This window comes from Hydra viridissima, unplaced genomic scaffold, assembly GCF_058129835.1.
Source record: "Hydra viridissima isolate aposymbiotic clone 2 unplaced genomic scaffold, HvirCarnegie_v1 scaffold_12, whole genome shotgun sequence".
Lineage (NCBI taxonomy): Eukaryota > Metazoa > Cnidaria > Hydrozoa > Anthoathecata > Hydridae > Hydra > Hydra viridissima.
In genome coordinates, this window is record NW_028324311.1 from 14613191 (window position 1) to 14628874 (window position 15684).

The 15684-nt window shown below is 32.2% G+C and overlaps 4 protein-coding genes across 4 annotated transcripts; 1 reads left to right on the forward strand and 3 right to left on the reverse strand.

Moving 5' to 3' along the window:
• Positions 1 to 2038: 2038 nt before the first annotated feature.
• Positions 2039 to 4179, forward strand: LOC149881454 (uncharacterized). The gene is made up of 3 exons (XM_090067990.1): positions 2039 to 2237; positions 3475 to 3678; positions 3902 to 4179. Exons 1-3 carry the CDS (start codon positions 2039 to 2041, stop codon positions 4177 to 4179), a joined length of 681 nt encoding a protein of 226 aa, XP_089924116.1.
• A 2958-nt stretch (positions 4180 to 7137) lies between these two features.
• Positions 7138 to 8955, reverse strand: LOC149881455 (uncharacterized). The gene is made up of 5 exons (XM_090069872.1): positions 8847 to 8955; positions 8312 to 8482; positions 7609 to 7672; positions 7347 to 7450; positions 7138 to 7268 (listed from the first exon to the last, which is right to left on the reverse strand). Exons 1-4 carry the CDS (start codon positions 8902 to 8904, stop codon positions 7402 to 7404), a joined length of 342 nt encoding a protein of 113 aa, XP_089925998.1. The 5' UTR covers positions 8905 to 8955; the 3' UTR covers positions 7138 to 7268; positions 7347 to 7401.
• A 1785-nt stretch (positions 8956 to 10740) lies between these two features.
• LOC149881456 (E3 SUMO-protein ligase ZBED1-like) lies at positions 10741 to 11518 on the reverse strand. Its single transcript, XM_090069871.1, has one exon. The coding sequence runs from the start codon at positions 11516 to 11518 to the stop codon at positions 10787 to 10789; it is 732 nt and encodes a 243-aa protein (XP_089925997.1). The 3' UTR covers positions 10741 to 10786.
• Positions 10741 to 13274, reverse strand: LOC145190932 (E3 SUMO-protein ligase ZBED1-like). Its single transcript, XM_090069870.1, has 2 exons — positions 13191 to 13274; positions 10741 to 12663 (listed from the first exon to the last, which is right to left on the reverse strand). Exons 1-2 carry the CDS (start codon positions 13201 to 13203, stop codon positions 11540 to 11542), a joined length of 1137 nt encoding a protein of 378 aa, XP_089925996.1. The 5' UTR covers positions 13204 to 13274; the 3' UTR covers positions 10741 to 11539.
• Between the last annotated feature and the right edge of the window lie 2410 nt (positions 13275 to 15684).

The following is a 15684-nucleotide window of genomic DNA, read 5'->3' on the forward strand; positions in this document are numbered from 1 at the left end:
TGGTAACGTAGCTTTTTGTTTGATTGAACATTTTCACGTAAAACTTCTTTTGCCTAAACAGAATTGAAGATTCAAGAACCCTACTGCGTTCATAAATACACAGATCCGCAAATAAAATCTTGTAAATCATCAAGCAGAGCTTAACATATATACTTAGATAACAACTAATACTTATTTAGTTTGAAATTAAATTAGTTTTCAGTTTTGTAAACGTTATATTATAAAAATATTTTCAATATTAAAAGATAAAAATAAAAAAATAAATTCAATTTTTTCCTTTTGTATGGATTCTATTTCAGGTTTTTTAACATTAAGTTTCATGTTGTGAGTCGGTTAAAATCATATAAATATTAATATTACAGTGTGTTTCTATTATATCGTTCAAGTTTTTTAATGATAAAGTTGTCAAAACAGACGACTTTTTTTTAAAAACCTGTTTTTCATTAATTAGATTGAGTTCCTCAAATTATTGACGCCTTTTTTGCGCATGCGTGACACCTTTCTTTTTTCTGATAACATTTAATTCATTAATTACATATTTTTTTTTACTTGTGAACAAATGGCCGTTAAGTTAAAACAAGTTGTGTGATTTTTATCAAACTTCTAATTTTTCTGAAAAAAAATTTATATTTATTACTTGTTAATCATATAATACCCCACCAACAAACTTTTAATGAAACGTTAAATAATTTTTGAAATAATGCGAAATATGATCTGATAAAATTTTGTCTGAACGGACAAAAAAAGTTTTATAGGGCATGAAATGGAAAATTTTGAGTTTAAATAAGCAAGGAAACCAATCTAATATTGATAGAGCAAATTACATTGAAAAAAGTTTAAAGTAACTGAAACTGCCATAGGTTCTCCAAGGTCTTTCAGACCTTCAAAGTTAACTGAAAGAGATAAAAATGTCATTTTTCGCACGGTCCAATCAAACCCTAGAGACTTTAGCCAAAGAACTCAATAATTCTTTAAAGAATGTTGTAATTGGCAAATATGTAGTGAGCAAGGTTTTACTTAACAAAGGCATAGGATACAATATCGTCATTAAAAACTACTTTTGACCGTAAAAAACGGCCTAAAACGATTAAAATGGAATCAAGTGGTCTGTCAAAGAATAGCCTTGAGTAATTTTTAGTGGTGAGGCAATATTTGAGGAAATAAATTGCAAAGGAAAGTTGCATGTTAAAAGATACTGACGTGAGAAGTAATAATCTTGCTATGTTACATCAAGATTCCAAGGAGGCGGAGGCAAAAGTAACTTTAATTGAAAATCTTAAATAACATTTATCGGAGATTTGGGGAAAGATTTGCCAAAGTTTATCGCATCAGGTTGATTGAATCTATGCCTCGTCGCATCCAAGTCTACATAAAAGCTACAGAAGGCAATTTTAGATATTTTTTTAGATAATTCTTCTTCCATCAGGAGAAGAACTCGACATTTGGGAAGTAAAAAAGAACACTTGTTTCTAAAATCTTTTTCACCTAAAAAAATTTTTTTTCAATTACTTAATAGTAAATAACTTTTACCGAATTGGGTTTGAGCTTTTATAGGTTAAATGTTGAATTCTCATTCTGTTGAACTGAAAACTTTTATTTCACCAAGAGTTATCTAGTGTTTCTGTATAACATACAATATGTCGTGAAAGTTTGAAAGTGGGCAAAATTTTTATATATCACCGCGGTGGCATAACTTGTTGTGTTCCATTATGCAACAATAATTCGCTCAAAACAAAAACTTATCGTTTTACGTCATCCCAAAGGAAAGTAATTTGAGAAAAAAAATGGCTATCTTTAATTAGTAGGAAAAACTTTGTTTCTTCTATTTCTCATCGGGTTTGTTCAGTCCACTTTACAGAAGGAAAAAAGACTTATATTAACCAAATTCACGTCAGAGGCCTGGGTCTATTTGTAGGGAAAAAAATAAAAATGGTAGCTTTGTTTAAACTTGTTTAGCGCATTTTAAAGCTGTTCTGTTTGTGTTTTTTATTCAGAAAAAAAGTTTAAATTAATAGCTTTAGCTATCCTAGATTTTAAAATGGTGAGATGGACATGTGCTTTTTCTATGTGTTTTAATAACTTCACTTCTAAAGACGCAAATGGGAAACCAATAGGATTTTATCGCCTTCCACGTGTAGAAGCTATTCAGTACGAATACAAAAAACTTTTTAAAACAGTTGGAATGATATGGGATCATGGTCACACTTGTGCAGCTCATTGGAGTATTGGACGAGAAAGTGCAACATCGTTACCCGATATTGTTAAAACTTTTGAATTCTTTGGCGCAACTTTTCCAATGTTCCTGATACTGACTGCCCAGTTTCTTTGAGCCATACTAAACATTCTATTTTATTCAAAGAATAAATACTTTGTGACATTTTATAACTTTAAACAGAAACCAACATTTTCAGTAAAATACTATAATAAGTAGAATTCATAACTAATATAAAAAAAACCGTTTACTTTTGAGAATTCATTTCTTCACTTTTCAATCAATCTATATTTTCGACATAATACGACTTTAAACTAAAGTAACTATTTTTATTGAAAAAGGTTTGAAATTTATATAAACAAAACTATCTATATACAAAAATGGACTTAAAAAGATTTTGTTGTTATTTAAAACGCTACCATTTTATTTTTTTCCCTACAAACCGCGTTATATGAATTTGGCTAATGGTTAAAATCTTAAGAATCACCATACAGGTATCTCAATAAGTATTTAACTAACTGTTTTATCAGTATTGTATGGATAAAATAAATAGAATGTCGTTTTCCAAATTGAAACTTATCAAACAAAAGATTTTTCAAAAATTTAAACCAATTTTTTCTAAAATGACACAAATTTCAACTTAAACCACTATTTTTAATAAAAAAGATTATTTGATACAAACAAAACCATTTACATTGAAACAAATAGACCATGCGAAAGTTTGTTGTTATTTATTTGCTACGATTTTTATTTTTTTCCCTACAAACCGCGCGATATGAGTTTGGCTAATGAACAACTGTCCATCTCTACTTTCAAAACAAGTTTAAGACAACATAAAAAAACCAAGAATCACAGTAAATAGTTTTATTGAATATAAAAGGAAAATAGACGAAATTGAAAACGAAAAAAATGATGTTAATATTTCATTTGAAGAAACCAAGTCTAAAAAGTTAACAAAAGAAATTTTTATCCTAAAGGACAAACTGAACATTATAAAAACTAAAAAGAAAGAAATGAAGAAAATTATTATGAACCGAAATCACACTATCAATCAATTAAAATTTACAGTTGACAGATTTAAACATGACCAAGCCCACTTTAAATTTTATACTGGCTTTGAATCATACAATCTATTTAAATTTTGACTAGAATATTTAGAACCTGCTGCAAGCAAACTTATATATTGGGGGTCAAATACAAACATTGAAAAAACAAAAGATTTTAATTACGCATAATGAGTTTAGAGTCTGAATTATTTTTAGTTTTAACAAGATTTCGACTTGGCTTTTTGGTTGAAGACATGGCGCTGCGCTTTGACATATCCTCAAGTCATGTCAGTAGAATCATTGTGACATGGACTGATTTTTGGTATTCTCAAATGCGTATGCTATCAATTTGGGCAACAAAACAAACTGTAAAAGAAACAATGCCAAAATGTTTTAAAGAAAAATATGAATCAACAAAGGGTAATCTTAGACTGTACTGAACTATCTATCGAAATGCCTACATCTTTTCGAAGCCAGTCTGCAACTTTTTCTACTTATACGAGGTGTGTTTTACTTATACTCGTAAACATAAAAATACGGCAAAAGGATTAATTGGAATAGCACCAAATGAAGCCATAACTTTTGTTTTTGATTTATGGTCTGTTGTACTGTGGTCGTTTTTTGGACAAACAAATTACTAAAGATTGTGGCATATACAACCTGCTGGAACCAGGAGACAGTGTAATGACAGATAGAGGTTTTGATATTGCTGATGATTTATCAGAAAACGTCTCATTAAATATACCACCATTTCTAAATGGAAAAACTCAACTCAGTCTAGAAGATGAGAATGAAACTAGAAAAATTGCTGCTGTTTGTATTCATGAAGAAAGAGCAATACAGCGAATAAAAAATTATCACATTTTACAAACACCATTTAACTTGTCTATGGCGCCAGAAATTAACAAAACTTGTAGTTAGTTTGGACTTATAGGATAGTTTGTTGTTATTTAGCAAACTTTTTGCCACAACTTTTTTCAGATAAATAAAAAGTTTGTAAAAAATACAACAACATTTTATCTAAACTGCAAATATATTTTCTTGCATAAACTCAAAGTAAAATTTAGTTGATTTTGGTAAAGTAGTTTTTTCCCTCTGCTCTTTAAGAAATTTAATACTCTCAATAAAATCATCTTTTTCAGTATAAACTATAAAATCTAGTTCTGTGACTTCTAATAATGCCATAACACCTTAACATTGATAAAAATAAACATGATTTTGTTTAAGCATTATTTTACCATTGACGTATATTAAAAGCTCTGATCTAAAGACGTCATTTACAAAAATATCCCATTTTTAACTGAAGAAATCAACCGCATGCTCAAACTCAAAAATATAATTCAAGTAAGCCGCAGCCCTTGGCGTGCTCAATGCTTTGTGGTATCTTCAGGGCACAAAATTCGCTTAGTAATCGATTATTCAAATACAATCAACTTACACACGCCATTAGATTCATACCCAACACCACGAATTGATGACATGTCACTTAAAATAGCAGCCAATAAAGTTTTTAGTACTATTGACCTCAAATCCGCATACCATCAGGTAAAAATATGACCAGAAGACTATAAACTAACTGCATTTGAAGCTAATGGTAGACTTTACGAGTTTAAAAGATTACCTTTTGGTTGCACTAATGCTGTGCCAATCTTTCAACGAGTAATGGACGAATTTATTCAAACCAAAGAGCTGGAAAACACCTATGCTTACCATGACGATTTGATTATTGGAGGAAAAGATGACCATAAGCATGACATAAACCTAAAGAGGTTCCTAAACGCGGCTAAAGATGTCAATATAGAGATAAACATGGAAAAGAGCAATTTCAAAAAAACTCAAATAGAATTTTTATACCACGTTATTGAGAACGGTACCATAAAACCCGACCCTAAGAGATACGAAGCCTTAATGAATATGCCAGATCCACGAACTTTACGAGAACTAAATAGAATGATTGGATTTTTTGCATATTACGCCAAATGGATTCAAAACTGCACCGAACTAATTCTGCCACTTATTGAAGCAAGGAAAGATTTTTCATATCGGGGCCTAAACACACATGTCAAAACGCTTAAAAATAAACTAGTTGAAGCATGCCTGGCCTCCCCTGACTTTAAACTCCCGCTAACTAAAGAAACAGACGCTTCCGACAAAGCCCTTGGAGGAACATTACTACAGCTAGGCAGGCCAGTGGCTTTCTTTTCAAGACACTAACAAATGCCGAAAAGAAGCATGCGATTGTTGAGAAAGAAGCTGCAGCTATAGTGGAATGCTGCAGAAGATGGAAACATCTAATCAACTCGGTTCCACTCGTTAACATCGTAACAGACCAAAGATCAATATCACTTATTTTTAATAAACAGGGGTCAACGAAAATCAAAAACGATAAACTTACTCGCTGGCGCTTAGAATTGGCAGACGTCAACTATACAATCTCATATAGACTGGGCCACGAAAATACTGCTGCTGACGCCCTCTCCCAATGTTGTTCTTGTAATGAACAACATCGGGAGAGGGCGTCAAGTACCTCAATAACATTACACTATATCCACTCCCAACTATGTCACCCGGGAGTTAAAAGAGTGCTACATTATTGCAAAAGCCAAAACTTACCTTACTTGACCACAGAAATTAAGCAACTAACTAAGAGCTGTACCACGTGCAACGAAATTAAATCACGTTTTTACAAGCCTCCAACAGGTCGTTTCATTCAGTCAACTAGACTGTGGGAACGTTTATACATGGACTTTGTTGGTCCCCTACAATCCACTACAGCAAATAAATACATGCTCGTGGTAGTTGACGAATACACACGATACCCATTTGCGTTTCCGTGTTACAATATAACTGCAGATACTGTTATATGTCATCTCCTCAGCCTACTCTCATTATTTGGTTCACCATCCTCAATACACACAGATCGGGGGACACAATTTGAAAGCGTAAAACTTCAAAAATTCCTTGAAAGAAATGGTGTCATCAAAACTAGAACTACTCCCTATCACCCACAAGGCAATGGGCAATGTGAAAGGACAAACGGTACTATATTAAAAGCAATTAGTCTAGCCCTAAAAACATTAAATCTGGGAAAAGAAAAGTGGGAAGTAGTTTTACAAATGGCTCTATCTTCAGTAAGAGGACTACAATGTACAGCCACCAATGAAACACCACATCAAAGGATGATGAACTTCCAACGTTCATCTATTGTTGGTACTGCACTACCGGATTTTCTAGCTGAGCAGGATTCTGTAATCCTTTACAGACGGCAAATCAGACAGAAGGGAGATCCACTCGTTGACAAAATCAAGCTGATAGAAACAATATCTCCCTATTTTGCACGCGTCAGATTTCAAAATGGTAAGATTGACACAGTATCGACCAGAGATCTTGCTCCACTTCAAGAGAATGACTCATCGGCAAAATTCAGTAGTTATGCAGAGCCGGTCCAACAACAATCCGTTGAATTATGTAAAGACCAAATATCTATTGATCCCAGCCAGCATTTCAACGTTGATTTAACGTTGATTCAACGTTGATTTACGGACGTTGATTTAAGCGTTATTTGGAAACAAAATATCGACGTTGAAATATCAACGTTGATTCAACGTTGAAATATCAACGTTGATTCAACGTTGAAATATCAACGTTGATTTAACGTTAAAAAATCAACGTTGAACTGAGGTTACGTTTTATGAACTTTCGAAAGATAACACTTTAAAACATTTACTAAAATGTATTTGTATTTAAAAGTTTACAAGTGGGGGTAATTTCTCTTTTTTTTTCACCACTACCTTTGCTTTCGTCTGACTCAACGTCACCCTCTACTTCACAATCATCGTCATCTTGATTTTCTTTGTCACCTTTTTCAAGAACTTCTTCATCTTCTACTTTGTAGTTGCAGGATTTCCGTTTACCTCCATTTAAACGATAGGGAGCATATTTCAAGCAGAAGGCTATAAACGTCCGAGTTTCTTTGTCTGTAGCTTTTGCATCACAGCGCTTAATCGATTCTGGAAAATAAAATCTGAAACAATATAGATCTGCATCTTGCCTAATTTTTAATATTTAAAACCTAAATAATATCCTACCAATTATAGCTTTATAAATATTCAACCTTTCTCTAGGTAATTTCACAGTTACTTTTCATTTCGAACCAACAAAATTAAACTTTGAAGTCTGTTTGTCATCAGCCCTAAAATTAGAGAATTGGTATATAACGTTGGCAACACAAGATTAAACATATCAAAAGAGAATTTTAACATTTTAAAATCTTTCTAAAAATAAAAAATCGGTGGAACTATTTTTCTTTACAATAATAGTAAGTATTATTGATTAAAGAAATGTTTTAACCTGTTTATCATGTTTGTAATACTTTTCTTTTGATTGTTACCACCAATGGAAGATAGCTGCTCACCTGAAGTAAAAAAAGAATACAAAATAATATCTCTATGAACAATGTGGCGATCTTGCACAATTGAAGATCTATATTCTCAATGGACATTTTTGGGAACATCCACCCAATACCCAAGATGTAGATAAAGTCCACCCAATGACATTAATCAATGGTACATTTAATGAAAAATAACTAACAAATTTTTAAAGAACTCTTTTATCAGCTCTAAGTTTTCAATCAAATTCATATAGAACATTAGCATCATCAAATTGTATTAGTATCTCTCTTTCAGCATCTTTCATCCTGGTGTCATTAATTGCTAACTTTTTAGAAATTTCATTCATTTGCAAGGTTATTTGGGCCAACTTCCATAATACTATATGTTAAAATCCTAAGTTGAAAACAAACAGTACTTATAAATTACTTAAAGTGTAAAGTAATCAATTAATTACTTAAGGTGTTAAATTTTTAAGTATGTCAACCTGGGCCTCAAAACCTCCACATATAGAAGAGGTAGTAGTTAACTTAAAGGGCATTGGTATGTTGGCTGATAAAGCAGTGAGTCCAGAATAGCCATCAGGTATAGAAAAGGTTGCAGTATAACCTTTAAAAACCATAAAAAACAGCAAGATTAGTGTTATCAATAATATATTTTTTTACTTGTTTTTATTTTAGGTAGAACTGGCATTGGAATAGACTTTTCTGCTAACTTAATATTTGCATGTCTTTTTTCAGATGAGCTGGTACAACTCTTAATTTTCATTTGATTGCTATCCATTTCTCCAGCTGTCACATTGTCTCCATACTCCTCACATACTTCTTTGTCATCATCTAGGATGGAAATAATTTATGTTTACAATATGAAAGACTTATTTTAAGAAACAAAAATAAGGATGACTTCTTAATCATATGTAATTTTAACAAGCATTTATTAAATGTATGAAAAGACCTAGAAAAAGTTTAAAGACAAATCTTTAACGAATTTATTTTAGAAAGAGATATAGGTGAAGTGCCTTAGGAGTATAGTGGACATTTATTTGAGTCATTGCAAATAATGCAAATAATTTAATAGAATCGAAAGATCTCTTAAAAAATAATATTTTGTGTAAATATTGTGAATGTAAATAAATAGAGAGATGTTAAAGTCATTATGTTAAAAGAGTACATCATTTAACAATAATAAATCCTTAATTACCAGTTAGCTTTATGTATTTCAGTTTGAATTGATACCTATCATCAGTTGGATTAGACATTTTTTTCAGTGATGATTCCACATTCCAATTAGTCCAAAATATTTTGTCAATTTACCCAGTTTGATGGAAGATTCTGCTCAAATTCCTCTTATGAGCCATCCTTTGCATATTCGAAGCTGGCGCTACTACACTTTCTCTCCCCCCCCCCCCCCCCTATTTTATGATTGATTCTGATAGAGAATTTTATGCTGATTAAGAATCGTATAAAAACATGGGTCTCAAAATCAACGGAAAGTGCTCTAATCTGAAGTTGAAAGTACAAGAATATACCACAAATCGCTAATATTCGCCATCTTGATGCAGGTTCATACCCACCAAATATCCACTGCTGCGGGATTATTCTACCAACTTGATATTTTCTTCGGCAAAAAACAGATTCATCTATTTCAACAACGCACCCTGGACTGCCTATTGGATCAGGGTTATTGAGGGAATATGAAACGCAAATGTCTCTGCAAAATTGATTCCAATCAACAATGGTATTGTCGTTTCCGATATTTAACTCTAGCCTTAAATCACTTATTGATAATCCCCGGCTCTTACCTGCACTTCTACTCCAAACGTAAGTTAAGCCCAATATTTGCCACAATTGTAGGTGAGATTTCTCAAAGAAGCTGCCTTTTCTAATGTTGAAGGTTCTTTTGCAGCACTTGACTAGACATATCCAAATAACTTGATCAACTGACCCATTCTTTGTTTGCTGTGTGCAGGGCACGTTACATACACTACAATTCATAATTTCAGCGAGTAAAGCATAAGCTCTGCACCAGTGAATTGTAGCTTCGATATCGTATTTGAAGTTTGCTCCTATTTCTGTCAAAGAAAGTGAGTCAAAAGCGTCAATTGTTGGTCTTCGAAGAGCCATGATATGTAGATAAATGAAGAAGCAGAAAAACTATTCTGAAGCATTCCTTTTTATATGACAAGCATAATGAAAATAAATTCACGGGGGGTTAACTTGAAGTATTAAAAGAAAGTTAATAGTTTTAAAGAATTATTTTTTTAATTAAAAAATTTTTAACTTGTTTTAAAGTTAATTGTAGTATATAATCAATGAAAGAATTTTTCAACTTATTTGACAAAAGTTTTAGCAAATTGAAGCGATATGAGTAAATGCCATTGAATTCCATTACCTGCTAGTAGAAAAAAAAAAGCGGTCAAATGGGGATAAAAATGCGTAATACGCTTTTTTACTTTTACGCAAATTTACACAGGGCTGCAGTAATATACAAAAAAAACGGTAAAATTGCACCGATCATTATAAAAATAAGGATTTTAAATATACACTTGATTATGAACTTAACGCACTGCGGTTACTCCGGTTCTTTGTTCTATTATTCGAAATCTTTAATATAAAAAATAAAAACCAGGTTGTTGATACTTTTAAAGGATAACTTTTAAACAAAAAAATATCACTTTTCAAGATGGCGAATATTAGCGATTTGTGGTATATTTTTGTACTTTCAACTTCAGATTAGAGCTCTTTCCATTGATTTTGAGACCTACGTTTTTATACGATTCTTAATCAGCATAAAATTCTCTATCAAAATCAATCATAAAAATAGGGCGGGGGGGGGGGGGGGGGAAGAAAGTGTAGTAGCGCCATATATATATATATATATATATATATATATATATATATATATTAGGGCTGGTACTGATTAATTTTTTTTTGTTCGATTAATCGTCTAAAATTTTAATCGATTAATCGATTAATTTCGATTAATTCTGAAGTCGACAGAATAACCTGCTTTTCACCACTGGTGAGGTGAAGTTGTTATCGGTAAACGTTAATTAACTACAGTATTCACAAACGTTAACAAACAAGACACTTAATGCCTGCTATACTGTATTCAGTTTAATTGACAAGTACAAGTAGACATCACTTTAGCCAGTCACATAAACAAACGAGGACGTTAACGTTTTCTGGAAGTAGACAAGATCGCAGTTTGTTGACAATGTACCCTGACGAACTAAACAGTCTTTCACAAGGAACAGAAGTGGCAGGTACACACAGAATTGTCTGCACAAAACTGCTCAGGTTAGGGTAACGATGCCTGTTCAGTTGCCACCACATGAGGGGATTCTCAGTTTCTGGAATTACACCTTCTTCTTGATATCGTGTAAGCTCAGCCAGTGAGCCATGTACTGTTTGTGATTCATCTGATGAGGATTGCGATTCCGAGTCGCTGACCAACAGAGTAAGTTTCAGTTTCTTACGCACAGGTTCTGATGCCTCGCCAGTACTGGTAGTAGTTTCACGTTCAGCTCTCTGTCTTTGGTTACAGTACACCCGAAATGCATTAGAAAGTATTGTCCAAACTGCTTCACGTTTCTCTCTTGAGAGACAGCCGAGTTTCTTGTAACGTGGTTCTAATGCCACAGCCATTTGCAACGTTAGCAATGCATCAATGTTTTCAATGCGACCTGAGAAGTCATTTAGTGTTGCAGATTTGAAACGTGCTATATACCCTGGATCGTCATCATTAACCCGCAGAAGTCTGCGCAAAAATGCTTCAAACGGAAGTACAGCCGAACATGTAGCATACTGTTCACTACCAATATACTCAGTAGCATCTGCAAGTGGACCCAATACCGAGACAAATTTTGACATTTTCTCCCAGTCCAACTCCCTTTATTTATCTCCAGTGTAATTCTCGGGATGGTCAATATGATACTGCTTAATGGCATCTTTCACTTCCAGCAATCTGGCTAACATTAGGTAGGTACTGTTCCACCGCGTAGCTACATCCTGCTGCAATTTGTGAAACTTCACATCGTCAGACCTGTTAGAGGTACTGACTTGGCTGGCCTTTAGCTCTGATGTATTCCTTGAACTGCGCTTAAAATGTCCAACTAGGTGTCGACATTTAGCCAGAATAGGAGATGAATCAGCTGCTTTCAAACCTGCTAGTATGCTCAGTTGAAGACAGTGTGCAATACACGGTATATGGCTGTAATCCGTCCGTCCTATAGCAGCAACCATATTTCGTGCACTGTCCGTTACGAGACAGCTAATTTTTTCAGCAATGTTCCACGTTGCGGCAAACTCTTCATAGAAACTGGCAACATTATCAGCAGTGTGCCTTTCTTCAACATTTATGCAAGCTAAAGCGACAGACGTCAGTTTCCACTCAGAATCAATCCAATGACCTGTTATCCCACAGTACGATTCATTGTTGGTGGAGGTCCAAAAGTCAGTAGTTAGAGCAATACTATGAATGCATTCTAGAGCTTTCTTGTGCTCATTCAACTTCTCATTGTACATCTCTCCAATGACAGTGTCGATTGTACGGCGACTGGGCAAAGTATAAGTCTGGTTTTGAAGGGCAATACGAAGCACCGCCTCTAGTCCAGCATCTTCTACAATTGCTGTTGGACGTCCAGAACTGGCAATCCAATGAGCTATTGCCACCTTCAGGTCGGCTGAGACCTTTTCACTGACAGGCTTGTTTGACTGACACGTAAATAAATTGGTGATTGATTTTATCTGAGGGGTCATCTTACGTTCACTGTCGACAACCTGTTGATATTTCAGAGGATGCTTGTGCTGAAGGTGATAAGTCAGCGATGTGTTTGAGCCACGGAAAGCGAACTGTTTATTGCAGTGAACGCAGTATATTTTGTCACCTTCGTCTACTTTACCATCAGCATTCAACTTGAAAACAAAATGCTTGCTTAACTTTCCAGTTAAATGTTTGACAGAAACGTTGCTTTCATTAGTTGCCGCAGCCATATTTGCAAAATAAACTTTGTTTACTTTAGAAACGGATATAGAAATGTAAGATAATGTTCCCAGGTCAGTAAGTATTTTAAAATATGACAAAATTTTTAGTCGAGATTTTCAAGATACGCGCTTCCAAAATTAATTTTATATTTATCGAATTCTATTGAAAAATTCTAAATTTAATACTCTTTTTCGTCATGGCTAATGACTTTGAAACAATTGATTTTGAAAAGTTGCGTTTAGACATTTTTAAAACTTTTAAAACTGAAAATAACTTCTTTGCGAATGATTTATATGAAAACGATATATTTTTTTTATAAATTTTTATGCTTAACATTTATCAAATTAACAGATATCAAAATATATTGTTCATGCTAAAATTTAAATTAGGCCAAGTACCATACCACTTCACAAATAATTTCTTTATAAATAACGTTAATAAATATAATATAAGAGAAACAGGTAATCTTGAGTTTATTCTAATTGAAGAATATTAAAGTTAACTTTAATATTCGAGTAGTTTTATACAACTAGTTGTACTTAATATATAATATATTACCGATATTGAACATAATATATATTATTCACTTGTAAGGGCTTCGTGATAAGATCAGTACGATCTTCTTGAAGTCCTGTCTGTACTATTTTAATTATAATTATAATCTCGTTTATATATTTTGACTAAGGAAACTTGTAAATATTACTATTATAAAATTACGAAACTTGTAAATATATATATGTACGGCAAAAAAAAAAAAAAAAAAAAAAATAACGGAAAACCGGCAAAAATTAATCGAAATATTACTGATTAAAGAAATTTTAATCGATTAAATAAATTAGCGATTAATCGATTAATTAATCGTTAATTTCCGCAGCCCTAATATATATATATATATATATATATATATATATATATATATATATATATATATATATATATATATATATATATATATATATATAACATCAATAAATACGAGTTTTCTCAATACTTATTTATCGTTATTTCGTTATAGCCTTTTTAGCTTTAATTACAAACCGAAAAATATGTTTTTAATTAAAGCTGTGTAAGATAAAAACATGAATTCTTTTCAATAATCATTACTATAATTAAAATTGCATTAGTGTTAAAGTTACTCATGACAAATATGCTAATATTCGCCATTTTTTCAACGAGATGACGAATTTTCAAAGTGGAAAGTAATAATTAAGAAATTAAACATGGTTTTCACCGCTGCTTAAATTTTTAGATTTTAAACCGTTCATTCGAATGTTAATCATACCGGAAATAGCGATACAACAATCAAGAAATAAAAACCATGTCTTTAACTAAACATTTAAATTGTTTTTTAAATTCGTCATCGTCATGAAAAAATGGCGAATATTTGCGTTTTTGCATTTTTAAATTTTTCAGATTGAGTTTAGAGTACATTAAGTTGATCTAAAAGTATTGTTTCTTTACGTTTTCTTATTTTTAAACGAAGATCTTTCTTAATCTGTAAAAAAAATAAGGGAATACGAAAGTAAAATTCCAACGTTGAAATTTCAACGTTGCTTCGACGTTGACACAACGTCGTTTGCTTGCTGGGATACTGATACCTACAATCAGGAAAATCAAGGGCGGCATGCATCAACCTAAACCAGTGAAATAGTTTTAACCCCACATAATGATCTTGAGAACTCTTCAATGGATGGCACCACAAATATCAATGCACTAGAAATAGGCACACCCGGCCAGTTTGTTTCTCAAAGCCCTGCTACCGTAGAAACACAGAACAGAACATTTTCAAGATTCGGACGAAATATTAAAAAACCAAAATACCTAAACGATTACATCACTCATTAATTCAAAATTCTTACAATTAAAAAAAAAATAAAAAAATAAAAAACAAAAAAAAAAAAGCGGAGAAGATTGTTGTATATTAAAAGCTCTGATCTAAAGACGTCATTTCCCTTTCTTTATGGTTTAACGCTTCAGCGAACCGTATTTATTAATGTTTATTCCTTGCGTTTTTTTCTTACTTTGTTGTCGTTATTGTAGTGACTTTATATATTTGATTAAAGCCTAATATTTAATATTGTATCTTGTTGCGGGCTCATAACAACCATCAATAACAGCAAGAAAAAATGTTTTATCTAGACAAGCTTCAGCTATAGTTAAATCTTTTTTTGGATAAGGAGATTTCAACAGCTCTCTTATTTTTTCATTTACTAATACAATTCCATCGGGGCTTGTACGGAGCCAAGGCTATTTTAGGTTAATGATAAATCTGCATCTCGTTACTGATACATTTTCTATATTTTCATACTTTTTTATTGCAGTGTTTTTATTTATTTTACCCCAATTACAAGCTTTGTTGCAAAAGTTATTTTTGTTTTTTTTTCAAAATTCTATTCAAAATAGAGGCAGGGAATATACTTTTTTGTCTATTAACAACAAAGCCAAAGTTTGAAGATGTCAAGCGTTTTTTTCTTTCTTCAAGCCATAAACTTGTAGACTGTGATAAAGTAGCTCTTTCCAAAGTCTTTATTTTCTCTTTTGATAGAACTAAATATTTTGAAATAAACATTAATTGAGTTTCATCAAATTCATAAGAGCCACTGAATTCTACTTCGAATCCATTAATTATGGTATCAACAAGATTAAACATAACATCAGAATTTAAATCAAGTTCTTTTACTTTTAGCTGATATTTAGATATTGATGTTTCATAGTAGGACGTGGAATGATAATTGTTTCCTGTTAAAAGATTTACAAATACTATTTCTTCTCCTAGATTATACAATGCTGCTCAAAAATTTAGCACACATAATATTTAAGTTTCATTTTTCTTCTTTTAATTGAACTTTTAGGCGGTAAACATCTTAAGCCTTTTCAATTTTATTTTTTTACAGTTAATTAAAACGTACCTTATATAGAAAAAAAATAGGAAAAAAATTTACGTTAATTTACCCATCTATTTTTAACTTAAACAGAGAACGCTAATTAAAGCGGTGTAAAAAAAGCTGCTCATAAGTTTAGCACACTTGCACTTCTATTATCTTTTAACTGT

Bases quoted from the DNA above. Each gene is read 5' to 3' on its own strand.
- LOC149881455 (XM_090069872.1), bottom strand. From the start codon at position 8,904: ATGTCTAATCCAACTGATGATAGGTATCAATTCAAACTGAAATACATA. The intron at 7,673-8,311 runs GTAAAAAAATAT...TTTTTACTTCAG, and splicing joins TCTACCTAAAATAAAAACAA to GTGAGCAGCTATCTTCCATT. The intron at 7,451-7,608 runs GTTAAAACATTT...CTCTAATTTTAG, and splicing joins ATTACAAACATGATAAACAG to GGCTGATGACAAACAGACTT.
- LOC149881454 (XM_090067990.1), top strand. From the start codon at position 2,039: ATGGTGAGATGGACATGTGCTTTTTCTATGTGTTTTAATAACTTCACT. The intron at 2,238-3,474 runs GTGCAACATCGT...AATTATTTTTAG, and splicing joins TTGGAGTATTGGACGAGAAA to TTTTAACAAGATTTCGACTT. The intron at 3,679-3,901 runs GTAATCTTAGAC...AAATTACTAAAG, and splicing joins AAAATATGAATCAACAAAGG to ATTGTGGCATATACAACCTG.
- LOC149881456 (XM_090069871.1), bottom strand. From the start codon at position 11,518: ATGTCAAAATTTGTCTCGGTATTGGGTCCACTTGCAGATGCTACTGAG.